A 14,551-nucleotide genomic window follows, 5' to 3' on the forward strand; every position below is an offset into this window, starting at 1 on the left:
GACAGCTTCTGAATGGCTCTGTTGGTGATAGAACTGAATCACGCTTCACAAAAACATTACTACGATCACAAGTATTACATTGTATCACTTGCGGGACGATGAGGCAGCTCGACTGTACTGTAGAAGGCTTTGTTCAATCAAGCAATCAATATCAAGAGTACTTCTCTTTGGCCGGAGATCACACCTAACGTTACATATCCCTGATAATGTGACTTGTAAGTAGTTGCCTATGACCCCATTCCTATGTCTTCTTGAGGCCATACATCCAAGCTACCTATCGTGCCCAAAGGCATGTCCAGCTTGGCAGAGCTCTTTGGTGGATGCCCAAGTCACGTTTCCAAGAGGTTCAAGGTGTGTAACACAGAGACTATTGAAATGAACAACTGAGAAAAAGTCCCCCCTTGGTGTAACCGGACAGAAATAAGATGATCCGTAAACTTCCCCTCGCCACCAATGATATCTCGTTTGTGGATCACCTTTCAGCTGCAAAGTCCTCAGCTTGTGTCCTCCCTTGCATGAAATTTCCAGCCTCATGCAGTCTTCTCCAGATCGGGCGACTCCAGAGGAACAGATCATATTTCATGAGTGAAACTCCTTTGCGCCTCCATTGCACAGACTCGAAAGTCGATGTGAAGTCTGAGACATGATCGATCAGGATCGAGAGTCAAAAACGTTGAACTGTCAGATCATACCATCTCGGCAGATCTAACGATTGAGTCAAAACTAGGGTTAGCAGTATTTTTGCTAGTAATTCCGAGTCAAATGTCTCATGTATACGTCTGCGATGTGAAGAGAGCAAGCCAACGGCATTGGAGCTGGATCCCTCTGGGCAATCAATCAAATTGAGCTGAAAGAAGTCAGGTGGCAGAAACAGGGTCAATAATGGAGAGAGAACAAAAACAAAAAACAAAAACAAACTGATCGTGCGTCATCCGGAATTCGAATCCGAGCCTCAACTTTTCTCAATGGAAGAGTTGAATCCTAACCCCTAGACCAATGACGCTTGATGATTTGATGAGTCAGCGAGATACCAAACCGTTCTATAATCACCAGATTCTCTCAAGCACCTTTCATTATTCGTGAATGGTATTATACAACTCCACATATGTCAAGCTTGACGAGAGTAAAGTCCAGGTTTCTTCTATATACGTAGATCAAAGATAGATCCCCCTTCTATGCCTTTGAATCTGAGTTCATGTTATACTTATAATGCCATCCCTCACTCTTCATATCCATTCTGATCTTGTACGTCTCTTCCGCAACTCTCAAAACATCCAAATCCACATCGATGATCTCCATCTTCTCCTCACCAACCTCAATTCTTCCCAATGCTCCCAGAATCGGCATATTCACACAACTTAGTCCTCCAGCATTGCAAAACACAATCGCAGCCGTATTCTCAAAGGCTCGCGCTGTAAGTGTACAATTCAAGAAGATCCGTTCAGAATCAGGGTTGAGACCAGCTCCCTCTGCGCCGTTATCATCCATAAACCAGTATGATGGTATGAGTATGATATCAGCACCATCGTTGACGAGCGCTTTGAACGCTTCGGGAAATGCTAAATCCCAGCATATCACCATACCAGCGCGTACTGGTCTTCCATCGGCGTGTTTGAGCGGCGTGTCGAATGCGGTATGAGGCGTATGCGTTGAAGAAGTTAAATGCGGACGCTCTGGGTGCCAAAGGTTCTTCTTCTGGTAAGATCCACAAATCTCACCTGTTCCTGCGGCAAGGAAGTAGGCCATGTTGCGGAGTTCTTCATCTTTAGAATCGGGAACTGCATAGACTTCGCAGATTGTGCCGGGAACGATGCTCATGTTGAGCTCTTTAGCTAGAGCTTGGTATTTTGAGAGATATCCTGTTGATGTCTTGCTCGCGGAGATGAAATCGGGATGTTCGGGGACCCATGATGTCAAATGGAATTCAGGGAGAATTGCAATATCGCATCCCTTTGAAGCGGCTGAGCGAAGATAACTTTCTGCTTTTGCAAAGTTCTCTGCGACAACGATGGCCTGAGAATGTGTAAGTCAATGACATCAATACAGACAGTTACAGTAATGACGTCCAGAAACTAACCTTGGGCTCAAATTGAATTACAGCAACTTTATAAACCGGCGCCATTTTGAATGCAACGTACTGTTGGTTACCGAAGGAAATTGTCAAAAATGAACAGAAATGTCTTGCATATCTGGGGAAACCTCAATGCAATGCGGAGTATAAAATATCGGCCGTCGGCGTGATGCGCAGCATTTCTCCACTGTTAGCATCGGGCATACATTTCTCTAAATGGCAAAGGCTTTGTCAATGATCATTCGTCACAGGCCAATCATTATCACGGATCGAGTTCCTTGCTTGGCCGTTCGCCACTTGCGCCAACTTTGTGAGTTCCTTGTGTATTGATTACCCGATATGGATTTGGTCGCTGATTGACAGGTGTCACCTCGTGTTCATGTTGACGTCGCGTAATGCGAATGATTGCCCAAAAGTGTTTTTGTTATATCCGTAGCGAATCATAATTCGCGAATGACAGGGACTTGAAAGCTAAGGAAAGCCGCTGAGATTACCCCTCAGTATCTCATTTGGTACGCCAGGTGGCGCAGGTCCAGAGGGTCCATCGAAAGGACAGAACAAAACGCTGCCCTCAGCCGTATTCTGTTGTCCCAAAAGCGGCCCTTTTGCAATTCCCTCCCCCATAAGATCTTGGACCTTATCAACGGCAGATGCATCAATCCCGGTCTTCCGTAATTCATGCGCCATTTGTATGGCTGCAGATGCAGTAACAGGGTTCTCACGCCCAATCGTGATCATGAGCTCCATAAGCGCTGTCATTTTCATCTCGCTGGTGCTATTTTGTGCGGACACATAATCTTCTAGAAACACATATGTCGCCATATATGCTGCGAATGTAACGAGGGGGTTGCCGAACATGGCTGTCACGTCGGGCTGTGAAGCGATGATATTAAATATCGCGTCGGCAGAAGGGACGAGACGCGCCTGTGTGTTAGATAGTACGTCAGCCGAGATGTTGTGCTTCTTGGCCTGAACAGCACCAACGCGGTGGATGCATATCGACGCGGTGTGAAGCTGGAGGTTTATGGTGGTGGCTTCTTGGGTATGTGACCCGCGGAGCGTTTCGGGGAGCGCGATGAACGCTGTTGCGAGACTTGTGTCGAGATCGCGATGACGTTTCCAGAACTGACTGTTTTGGATATCTGTTAGGTCAGAGGCTTGATGGTCTTGGTAAGTATGGTCGAGACATTCGTGGAATAGATGAGTCGTGGTGATGCGATATGCGAATGATGAGCAGAGAGAGTTGTCACCACCGAGAACTTGGGGCAGTGAGGTTGACGGTTCTTCCATGCCAAGTTGAAAGGCTTCATCCGAGGCTGGCAATAATGTGTTGATCTGCAAGGTGTCAGTCACGTATCTTCTCAGCTCTTATAGATCATACCTTGTTGACGTCCATCAGACTTGGCCATCCCGTAGTGCCGCTCGTATGCTTATCACTGCAAAAGACAGCCCATAACGTCCTCCGTCTCTCTTCCAGCTCACACCAGTCCTTGGGTTCTGGAAGCGTTGCATTTCGTCTCCAGTCATTCTTACCATCGAGTTGATGGAGGCCGAGAATCTGTGACAGACGAACAGACTTTGATGTACTCATAGATGATCTGGAGAACCACATATTTTGCACTTCGAAATGGGCCATAAGGACGCAGCATTGTGTATGGGCGAGAGTGACGAAATACTCTCCATCACCCTGATGTTGTTAATTGACGTGGTGTACATTTAACGATTAACTAACCTTTTGCTCATCAGCTTCAAGATAATGCCTCGCTCTTCGATAGAAGGGATCTGCCAGGTGCTTATGAGGCTGTGAAACAAGCGCAGCTAGCGCCATGATTATATACTGAAGACACATGGGTGGTTGCATATGAGGCGGAAGATACAGCGACGCAAGATATCGCGAAGGGTGAATGTACTGCGCATCGCAATGAACCTTTGTGAAGAAGACATTCGTCCTACAAAATGTCAGATCTTAAGTTCGATGCTCAGTAATACACACTTACAACTCCTCAATAATTTCTTGCGGTGGGAGTTGTTCATATCTCCCCGTCTCAGTGAGTTGATTCTCCGACGGTTCAAAGGGTCTAAACGATTGGTATCCCTCCTCCTGCGTCGCTTTGAGCCGATACTCGAGATCAACTACCCGTCTTAGCAAACATCAACAACTTCGCTATTGACTTACCCAATCGCGACTCGAGTTCTTTGACTCGTGGTCGCGTGGCTGTTATAACAGGCTTCTTGCGCGAAGAGGGATATTGGCATTTTGTCCCAGTGGCGGAACAGCGGCTGCATCTGGGGCTGAGGCGATCGCATTTTAGTTTACGGTTACGGCACTGATAGCACGAAAATGGCATGAGGGTATCCTCTGGGGGATTCGAGGAGGACGAAGCCATTTTCTTTTAGAGTTGGCGAGAGCTCGGTCAAGTTATTTTTGGAGTTGGAGATTACGTGATGGATTAGTTACCTGCGTGATCATCCTTCGCCTCTGCGGTAGGGCTGTAATATAGTGGGTCTCGTCGTTCGTGATTTGCTGCGTATCGCTGATGACTGTATCGCGATAGGAGGATTTCTGCTGACCTATACAACACCTCATCAATAAGTCAGAAGAGGAAATATTTGAACAAGATATCACGAAGAGCCCCCTTCAAAAATACCAAGCTGAAAACTAATGAGTATGCCCGAAGTTATTATGCCCGATCGAAAAAGCTATGGCTTCTTAACTCAAGGTTCTCAATAAAACCTAAGTTCTTGGGGATAAGTCTGCCAAACAATGTAGTCAGATGCTACGATTAGAAATTGACTTTGAAGTGGCAATTGGAGGAGCTGCGAACACAAAATCTTTGTATCCGCAATGTAAAGTTTCCTTTTCGCTGAGGTATAAGTAGAGGGCATACCCCCCCACCAAGGCCCTCTCCCAACAGTTTCTACCAATAGTTTCACAGTTAGTTGACATGAATGCTGTATCAACGCTGGAAAGGCTTCCAAGTGAAGTTCTGATTATCATTATGTGGTCAATTCCATCCCCGGTAGACATACAATCTCTCATCAACGCATCAACCATCTTGTTCCAGCATTACCTTGTCCATCGTTCGTTCATCATGGCGCCCATCATACATCGGTTAGAAGCCTCATATTCAACCGAGGACTCTGAAGATTATTTAGTTCAGATTATAAATATTCTCCCGTATCGGCTACTGGGACATAGTTACTAGCCTTTCGCTCGACGGGCGAAATTTGGCGGATGATTGAAGGCTGGAAGCTCCTGAGTAATGCGCCCAGTCCACCCAAAGTTCCAGTAGGTGTAGGGCGCCAAATGTGTTATTTGCAGTTGAGACTTGTGGCTGAGAGCTTATATCACCGCAGAGACTTAGCATATGGCACATTGTGGTGCGCCCCGAGCATTTCAAGCCAAACTAAGTTCTCTGCGCTGATTTAAGCTCTCAGCCATGAGTCTCAATTGCAAATAACACATCTGACTCACAATTTGTTTCAAGCCGAACACTTCTCCAATTTATAGTTACTTCGTAGGGTCAAGTTGTATTTCGTCATTTTCCTATCTGATATTATAGATTGCTATAGAACCATTATGTTTGTGGCCCAGGGGTGACTGACCATGTCGTTCCTGTAAAAATGAGCTGTCCATCATCTTGAAGTCGCTTTGGATCAGGGTATAAACAGTAACTAATCTGCGACCTATCTAGCAAGAAGTAAACACGGAATATGATATAGAATTCTGAGAAGTCTGAACTATGGTGAATACGTTCCATCTGTGCGCCATTAGTTCATGTTAGCGGAATGCATGACGAGAAGGCTTACCAGTCGGTATTGGTTTCCACTCATATAGAATGGTGTTCCACATGGCCCAGTAGTTGTCTTCACCTCGATGTAGTACTTGGGACGTCTTGAGGACCAATCGTCACTAAGAATTTCGGCGTCGACCAAAATACGTGTCAAATCTCCTTGGGTATCTGAGTAGACAAGGTCTGCTGTCTCACGATTAGGCCAGTGAGACAGATCAGCGTACTCCGGATGAATGTTTGCATATGTTCTTATAGTGCTTTGCCAGTTACCACGGCCCCAGCCTGGTAGCTCAAGCTTCGATAACAGCTCAAATACCTGCAAGTGAAAGTTCAGCCTAAGAATCCGTGTCACTCTGATTATGGTACTTACGTAGAGTTCTCCAGCAGCTCCGATCTTTTTATCGCGTTCTTGTTGGCTAGTCGATTGAAACCTACTCAACACATCCAACCCATCATAACTCAAGTATGAGTTTGTTTCTCCAGAATCAGGTAAGGCATCTCGCAGGTCATTCAAGTCAAATGCCCCACCAGATGGAAAGTTCGCAAATCGAGCCGCCGCGATGACTCTTTCGAGAATCGTTCGATATCGCTGGTCCTCGGTCGCTTGGGAGGTTGAATGTGAAGGAATTGGGCGGTGGATATTCAACTGCTCTGGGCTGAAAGGTCTGCCCTGTGGTGAATGATGAAGTAGGGGCCGCGAGGTACTTCCATCGCCTCGGCGAACTTGACGGGATGTGCTGCTTTGAATCTCAACTATCTCTCTCTCGGTTTCCAAAGCCCCATCTTCGATTTCAAAATCTCGCACCGCCAATGGTAGAATTGAGGCATCGTTCAGTGATGGATGAGTCGGAGTGAGAACCGGGTCAGAAACCTCATAACCAGGTTCTGGGGTCGAATCAGATGCATGGTTATCTTCGACCTGTTCACCGCCTATCTCTTCTTCATTCAAATCCTCATCCGGATCTTCAAACTGCAACTGTATCATGCCCTGATCGTCAAGAATCTCATCAAGAACGGCACGGTCGCTGGCAAAAATCGAAGTCAGGGCGTTGATAATATCAACCTCCACATTGCCATCAATATTAGTATGTGGGTTACGCATGAGCCATGCTGCAAACTTCCTGGGAAGGACTGATCCGAAACACACTTCCTGCGCTCTTCGATCTCGTGGGACGTATATAGTAAGATTTCCAGCTGGCTCGTCGATATGCTCACTGGCTGTCGAGAGTCTGGCTTCGTATCGTCCGCCGTTTTGACTCAATTTCAGAACAGAGGAGATTCCTTCAACCTCCAAGACTTTCATAGCACGCAGCTGGTCGTAAAGATGGGTTTCGTCATGTTGAAAGCGGGGACTCCTGAATGTGGCTGCAACTCTGCGATGTATTGCTCATTAGCAGCGGTCAGGCATGTCGGTGGCTACACGTACCGGCATATTTGATAAGCTTTGAGGCCTAAGTCTCTTTTCTGCAATGATATTGGCACCCTTGAATCACCTGAAATTGCTGTTGTTTCCACGACGCATTTAGAGAGGTATCGCTCTTGAATCTTCAGCCAGCTAAATAATGGTTTTAATCGATGGATATCCCCCAAGTCAAAGTCGAGGAGAGCAATCTTATCAGAGAACTTGGATCGTAGATTATCCCGATCTGCTATTGCGAATTCCACACCCATGGACCGCAACACGGTAGTCCCATCAGGATAGACGACAGGAAATATCTTTGCTGTTTTGATAGGCTCTGGGTCCCAATTACCGTCCTCGCTTTGGAGGAAGTCATTAAAAGAGAATAAAGCAACCTTTATGTCTTCTATGCTGCTCTCAGGAGACTGACGCAACTCATCATAGACCATCTGCATTGTGAGCGATTTAACACCAAGCTTTCCGACGAAAAGTGCCTTGAGGTCTTCATAAGTCTCGTCAAGCGTCACCTTACCGCGGATTGGTGTTGTGCTAGACCACAAACAGTCAGAGGTCTTGTACCAGTCTGGTCCACTTTGCTGCCTCAAAAAGATGAGTGGAGATTGTTCAAATGCAGCTCTAGAGTCTCGTCAGTGTCGTCGGTCTGGCACTGTAAGAATGCACGGTAGCGTACCTTACTCCAGGTGTGACTGTGATTTGCTCATGCAAATATGTGTACAGGCTCAAAATCTGGCCATCATCCTCCTTATCTTCACAAGTCCCCCAACGGCACTCAAGTTCCGACACAATACCATGCGCCGATATGTTTTGTATGCCTAGCGTTCCAAGAAAAAGATTTTCAATATTGCTGATGTCCTCATCACTCAACCCTCTTCTCTTATATGCGGACTTTAGGGAATGCACGGATTCCAGGTCAGATGGCCCATCCCAGACACAGTTGGCAGGCTCTGTCCATGTTGACTCGTCTTCGGTATATGGGGCGAGGATGAAATTTCCATCACATGAGTCAAAGGACTTTCTATCAAAATATTAGTAACATGGCACAATGGACATTCGTCAAACTTTACTTGATCCTTGTTCGCGTTATACTCGGTATCAGCGAGACAGAAAGTTTAGCGTAGATGGCTATGTATAACTCGAACACCCTGTGTGATTGACGAATAGACAAAGGCTCTGTGCAAGACCTCTGGATGCAATGGAGTATCTCGAGAAGAAAGTCCAGGTCGTCAGACTTCCCAACACTAAAGTGCTTGCTTAAGAAATTCCACTTGGAGCCAATTTGTTCAGCGTCGCCATCATCTTCAATAACGAGGAAAGGAAACTGCTCTGGATGCTCCATGTACCGGTGAACGGAATCCTTAAGCTCCGGTAGAGGAAGCCATGTGTTTTTAAGGTTTGGTGAGGATTTAACTTTGCAAAGCTCCTTTGCGGGGATTTGTTTTATCCGAGACACAATAGTCGGGTGTTTCAATACTTCCTTTCCTTCCAACAGCCAGAGATGTTCAAAGAGGCCGAGGAAATTGGCTGGGTGATGAGTGAGGACGTACTGAAAAGGCTGCGACAATTCATTTTCGTTGGGTGACAAGATCGTAAGTCTCTCATGTATACCGATAAAATCGCAGAGCCATCGTTTGTAAGAAGACAAGGAGTTCTTCTGATCTTCTAATGCGATAGATAAATATCCGGGATATAGAAAGTGGACAGGAAAGTCTGGCGGCTCATGGGCATTTTTCAAGAGGCTAGCGGGACTGAAGGGGTGCTCATCCCCAGGCAGATAAATAACCTGGCCGTGAGTTCGATATAATTCGAATTCCTCAGTGAAAAGCCATATGCTCTTGTAGCTTTCCCGCGTATGTTTAAGGCTTGAGTGTGTCAAAAACAAGTAGCGGAGACAATCAAGAGTGAAATGAAAATTCATATTTGGCAGTTCAATGAAAGAAGAAAAGATCGCTGATCGAACTCCTTCATATGTGGCCTCTGTTGCTCCAAGATGCCGAAACAAATTGCTCCGGTCTGGGTTGGTAGTCGCAGATTTACTGAGCACTTTGAGGCCTAAGCCCTCAGGTATTTCGATATCCCCTGTCATCGGAAAATAGACTGGTCCTGACGTACATGAGGCCCATTTGCCGCCTCTCAACGGCAGAACTTCAAGCGACTGGAGCAATTTGTTTCCATTCCAGCTGTTGTCAACTATCTTGGAACACATCTGGGCTACTGAGGAATGCCAGTCATCGGCAGTTGTGTCGGCGCGCATTTTGGAGTCATGCTGGCTGAGGTCTCTTTTCAGTAGAATAACAAACAGAGACGTGGATGCTACCCGCAGCCCATAGGGTTTCAAATGCCCAGTCACCTTGTGCGGGTACTTGGCCGAGATAAAGGGGTCCTTGACGGGATCGTCGAGCAAGACTTTGCCTCCGTCGTGTTTCATGCCATTCGAGGCTACCACGACTTCGCGAATGAGACGCAAGTCACTCCTGTTTCTCGATCTAAGGATAGGATTATTCTGAACGAGAGATAGAATCTTGGCATCTAATCCGGACCAGAACGAGTCATGTCCACTGTCCTGAGATGGGAGAAACAGTGGCCAGTTGTAGCAAAGGACTGGATGTTGGCTGAATTCCAAGATTGCCTGCAGAAATGTCTTGGCAATCCAATCGCGAATGTTCAAATTTCTCCTTGTATTCACAATATCCTGCCGGTTGGCATTCGTATCAAAGTCCGACTGGATGTGAAACTAGCTATTGGTCAGCTGACTTCCATAGTGGATGTCGAGACTCGTATACTGCTTACCTTGTAGTCTGAAGTCCTGAGGGGCAGAAAAGCAAAGAGTTCTTGTCTCCTTGTAGATATGTGAGGCTGATAGTCACTTTGCAGAGGAAAAGCCAAGACAACTTCCGCGGAGGTGAGACTTTTCCGTGCTTCTTCAGTAGTAGCAGCGTCACGACTCTCACTCTGCGCCAGGCCCGTAGCTAACTGCTTCGTAATGTGATACATTTGGCTTGTTGTAGCAGATTCGTTACCTGAAACTACCGTAGTTTCTAAAGAGACACGATAGTCGTCGACCTTCTTCTTCGTAAACTGCTTCGACCGTTGCAGATTTCCTTCTTCGTCATAGAACGCGACGCTGATCTTACTCAGTTTTCGTAGGAAAAGGAGACAGGTCTCCTGGAGGTCGTCAAACTGCATGGCAATGACCGTTTTAAGATGTTCTATCTCGTCCTCGTCGCCTTGGTCGTGTAAATAAAGTGTTGTGCGAGTGAGGGGACTAGGAAACGTCTCAGTCGGCCTCACCCAGATGGGTCTTACCATTCCGAGACCCGGGTCGTTCCTATTATGTCGGAACTCGAACGAGAAGTTTCCGGACTGGATGTGCACGCGGGATGCAGCGATAAAAACAGATTTGAAGCCGATGCCTTTGGCACCCACATATCCATGTTTCGCAGTCTTGGTGCTTTCTCCGACGGAGCATATCGCCTTTAGATCTAAACTAGTGAAGCCGTCTTCGTTGCATTCAACCACGATATGTTTTGGGTGAATCTGAAAGGAGATAAACGGGGGCTCATTCTTGTCATCGGCTTTTCGAAAGCTGTTGTCCTCCGCGTTTTGAAGAAGCTCGAACACGAATCTAGCACCGCTCCCGTATATGTTTTTTGCTAAACTGAGCACTTTGTGAGCTTCGAGGACTGATGCTTACTCTTAGAGGCACTTACACTTTGATGGAATGCGATGCGGCGTTTTCCATCTTGAGCCAGTTTTCATCAATTCTTCGACGATAGTCGGAGTTGAAACGGCCAATATCGTCCATCATATCATGGTCCAGATACCCATAATATCCCGTCACCTCCTTCACAATTCTCTCTGCCTCTTCTAGAGTCGCCATTTTCAGTAATGAGGTATGTGTTAGTTTTCTCACAAGTTTAGGCAGTGGAAAAAATGAGAGATTTCATTGCGAGAAAAGTCTCAAGCCAGAGGAGTTACCGGGGGCTTCATCTGTTGGTTGTAGTAACCTGAGGTACCCATTCTGCGAATGCATGTTGGTCACAGCACCCTTGGCTATTTTAGGTTATCACCTTGCAGCTGTCCTATTCTGGGATCGCCCCTAAAGCTCGGTGGGTAAATTAACATCCATGATGGGTTATTCCATTCTATCGGGAGATGAAGAAAGTATGGTTAGTTGGCGCATTGCCAACGCTAGGAGCTTTGCGTCATGTTCCAATGCATTCTTGCTATCAGGTATGGATTGTTGACGACCCGGCTGGAGCGACAAGCCATGCTGGTTATTGTTTACTGGGCTTAAAGCGGTAAAGCTTGAAGATGAAAAGGATCATCGATCGATTTCTCCGACTTCGGGCTATCTTGCCTTTTCAGCTCGAGCCAGGCGCTTTGTTACTCCTCAAATTTGCCCAGCGCTTGCACCTTTTTGACAACCCTTGCAGGGGATCCCACAGCCACGCTCCAGGCAGGAATATCGCGCGTCACGATAGAGCCAGCGCCTATCGTACATCCCTCCCCAATCGTGACACCAGGCAAAATAGTAACACCGCCTCCGATCCAACAGTCATCGCCTATGTTGATAGGGTACGCATACTCGATGCAGGCCCTGCGGCTTGCGACCTCCGTTTCATGCGTCGCTGTCGAGATCATAACATTTGGGCCAATCATAACCCTGTCGCCAATCGTAACGATAGCTGAATCCAAGACCGTTAAGTTGAAGTTGGCGTAGAATCTCTTTCCGACTGACATATTAGGGCCGTAGTCGACTCTGAATGGTGGCTCGATAAAGACTTCGTCGTCTTCCACGTGCCCAAGGAACGATTTCAGCATTTCAGCGCGCCTTTTGGTGATAAACTCGATGTTGAAGTCGTCGCCTTCCGGAAACCAGGTGTTGTATTCGTTCATGGCCTTTCGAGCTGCGAGACGAGCATTTGTGAGTTTTGGAATGAGTGAGTCATATCTACAATCGTATAAGTAAGATCGAACCGCTCAAATGAGCCCCATGTGTTGACTCACAGCATGCCTGAGATCATCCTCTCGTATTGTTCGCAGTGCGGAACATTTGCCAGCTTGGATGCCTTCTCCAACTCGGCCTGGTTCTTCTCTTGCGCTGCCATATTATGTGTAGTATTGCTGATAGATGGATAAATAGCAGGTTAAAAGAACAGAAGTCTGGGAAATCATATAATTCATCGTGAAGAAACGCCAGGGTTTCATGTCATCTTTTATTCATGCCCATCAATTGCCAAGCCATCATCCCCAGAGACGAAGCTATTCCGTAAACAGCAATACTCCCAACCGCTTGCAATCGCCAAGTCCGATTATATCCCCGATGCCGACTCCGACTTAGACGGTGGAGCACTAGTGGAACGTCGGCCCGTCAAAAGAAGAGGTATGCATGTTGAGAACGAAGAAGCTCGGAACAAGTCTAGAAAAAAGCTCGTATCAGTACGGACTAAAGGAAAGAAAGCGATGAACTTACGAATTCCATCCAGGGAACGTTTGACCATCCTCGAGGATTCGTCCGTCTCTCGTCCCAGACTTTGGTCAATAGATCAGTCATGGCCGGGTGCTGGAAGCCTGTAGAGTGCTTGATCTCGTTGATGCACCAGCTTGCGTAGTGTATTTGATGCGGAGAGCATGTATCGGCTCCAGCCAGGAACAGCTGAAATAGTAAACGCTTGTAAAACACGCTGTCTCTCGGTATTGTAGCACAGACATCGAGGACCGCGGAGACGGAGGCTTTGATCTGAGGGTCATCGCATGAGATCGCAAAGGCGTCGGGAAACCTCATCACGCGGAGCAAGCATGCGTGTCTGTATGCCTCGGCTAGGCGTCGCCATTCTTGGTGGTTGGTGGGATAAACGGCTTGATCGGGATCCCAGCCGCGGAAGAACTTCTCAGCGCCGTCAAGCAATTGCTCAAACTGTTCAACTGGCAGGTCTCCCGCTAGGTAAGCTTTACCTGCTTCGAGAACTTGCCCAATTTTGAAGAATATCACAGGCGGGCAGCCAACGAGTGTATGAAGACTAAGACTTCCGTGATCTCGTACACATTCTCGTACTTCGGTGGAGTAGGACAGCTTTTCAGCACCGCTGAAGCCTCGCAGCATGTCCAGCCTGTTTGAATCAGTACCTATCGTGAGCACCATCAGCGCTTGGACTTACCAAGATAAGGCGGAAATAAGGAACATGGCTGTTTTCGAACGCCTAGGCGAGGTGTCAAGGCAGGCGATCCGTTTGCATAGGAACGATACGCCTGTCAGGTGAGCCCCATGTGTTGAGACGCCTGATTCACAGACCTACAGTCATTTTAACAGGTATCCGGTCAAGGGGCCAAGAATTTTAAACCATACATCGTGCAACACGAGCAGTAATACCATAGCCAGAACATATTCCTCCTCAGTGGGTGTTAGTCGTGAGGTGTCTTCTTTGTGCAACAGAGAAGCAAGAGATCGTATCGCTGATAGTCTGTACCCAAGAGATACCGTGACTAGTCTCTGACTGTTCGCGTGTCCAGTGTTATGCATGTGACATGCCGATAATCCGAGTAGCGCATGCAGAATGCCTTGATGCTGGTAGGCAAGGGGCAGAATATATTCTCTGAACGGGTTGTCTAATCCCGGTACATGAATTATGAAATGCTCGCTTAGCGTTTGGTCAACTGAGATATCTGTTACTGAGTGCGCATTCCGGTGTTTCAGGTGTCTTACAGTAGTCAATAATATGTCGATTCGTCGCAATGTCGTTGTGCAGGTCATTGTGTGCGGATGGCGAGACAGTAAAGGACACAACGTCTGGCGACAGTGATAGAGTCGCTGATGTTTGGGGCGACGCCAAGGTCAAGGCTGACGTTTCAAGGACAGGGTATTCAGGCGAAAGTGAAGCCGACAGTCTTGCAGCAACGGGATCAGACGGCATTGACAATTCTGGAGGTGACTGACTTAAGATCACAGGCTGTGAAGGCGAGGCATCAAGGCTATCTGCTGTGACTTCCTGAGAGCTGGATTGACTGTGAGTTACCGTCAATGTCTCTTGAAATTGAAAACGCGGAGGATATCCTTCGCAATGAAGGCCTTTGGTGCGGCATCTATCGCAAATGGGACGTTTCCGATCGCATTTTCGACACTTTTTGCGGCATGTCCCACAAGCCGGGTCTAAAGAAAAGCTCAGTAATTTTGGTCAAGAGTATTATTAGAGAGAGAATCAGTGCTCACCTTTGCGACGGGCAGTTGGGCGATTTGAGGATGAATTATCACTACCTGTCATTATTGCT

At 47.1% G+C, this 14,551-nt stretch overlaps 4 protein-coding genes and 1 non-coding gene across 5 annotated transcripts; all 5 read right to left on the reverse strand.

The window, feature by feature from the left end:
* Positions 1-924: 924 nt before the first annotated feature.
* On the reverse strand, positions 925-1,003 carry FOBCDRAFT_t56. Its single transcript has one exon. It is a non-coding gene; the product is annotated as a tRNA-Gly (tRNA).
* Positions 1,004-1,173: 170 nt separating this feature from the next.
* On the reverse strand, positions 1,174-2,122 carry FOBCDRAFT_196687 (carbon-nitrogen hydrolase; the record flags this gene model as incomplete). Its single annotated transcript, XM_059608855.1, has 2 exons — positions 1,174-2,013; positions 2,078-2,122. 2 exons carry the CDS (start codon positions 2,120-2,122, stop codon positions 1,174-1,176), a joined length of 885 nt encoding a protein of 294 aa, XP_059466732.1.
* A 420-nt stretch (positions 2,123-2,542) lies between these two features.
* On the reverse strand, positions 2,543-4,458 carry FOBCDRAFT_236688 (uncharacterized protein; the record flags this gene model as incomplete). Its single annotated transcript, XM_059610093.1, has 5 exons — positions 2,543-3,406; positions 3,453-3,758; positions 3,804-4,020; positions 4,069-4,149; positions 4,223-4,458. 5 exons carry the CDS (start codon positions 4,456-4,458, stop codon positions 2,543-2,545), a joined length of 1,704 nt encoding a protein of 567 aa, XP_059466733.1.
* A 1,141-nt stretch (positions 4,459-5,599) lies between these two features.
* FOBCDRAFT_256936 (uncharacterized protein) lies at positions 5,600-11,285 on the reverse strand. Its single transcript, XM_031173247.3, has 8 exons — positions 10,993-11,285; positions 10,073-10,940; positions 8,350-10,016; positions 7,956-8,300; positions 7,292-7,900; positions 6,236-7,238; positions 5,882-6,181; positions 5,600-5,832 (listed from the first exon to the last, which is right to left on the reverse strand). The coding sequence occupies exons 1-8, from the start codon at positions 11,160-11,162 to the stop codon at positions 5,650-5,652; spliced, it is 5,145 nt and encodes a 1,714-aa protein (XP_031050032.2). The 5' UTR covers positions 11,163-11,285; the 3' UTR covers positions 5,600-5,649.
* Positions 11,286-12,755: 1,470 nt separating this feature from the next.
* Positions 12,756-14,544, reverse strand: FOBCDRAFT_288115 (fungal-specific transcription factor domain-containing protein; the record flags this gene model as incomplete). Its single annotated transcript, XM_054703287.2, has 5 exons — positions 12,756-13,395; positions 13,444-13,577; positions 13,632-13,948; positions 13,989-14,432; positions 14,493-14,544. Coding segments are annotated over 5 exons (1,587 nt in total), but the record flags the coding sequence as incomplete, so codon positions are not given.
* Between the last annotated feature and the right edge of the window lie 7 nt (positions 14,545-14,551).

Source organism: Fusarium oxysporum, chromosome II (assembly GCF_013085055.1).
Source record: "Fusarium oxysporum Fo47 chromosome II, complete sequence".
NCBI classification, from domain to species: Eukaryota; Fungi; Ascomycota; class Sordariomycetes; order Hypocreales; family Nectriaceae; genus Fusarium; species Fusarium oxysporum.

Coding starts and splice junctions, on each gene's coding strand:
- FOBCDRAFT_256936 (XM_031173247.3), bottom strand. CDS start 11,162: ATGGCGACTCTAGAAGAGGCAGAGAGAATTGTGAAGGAGGTGACGGGA. Junction 10,941..10,992: donor GCATCGCATTCCATCAAAGT/GTAAGTGCCTCT, acceptor CAAAGTGCTCAG/TTTAGCAAAAAACATATACG. Junction 6,182..6,235: donor GAGCTGCTGGAGAACTCTAC/GTAAGTACCATA, acceptor TTTCACTTGCAG/GTATTTGAGCTGTTATCGAA.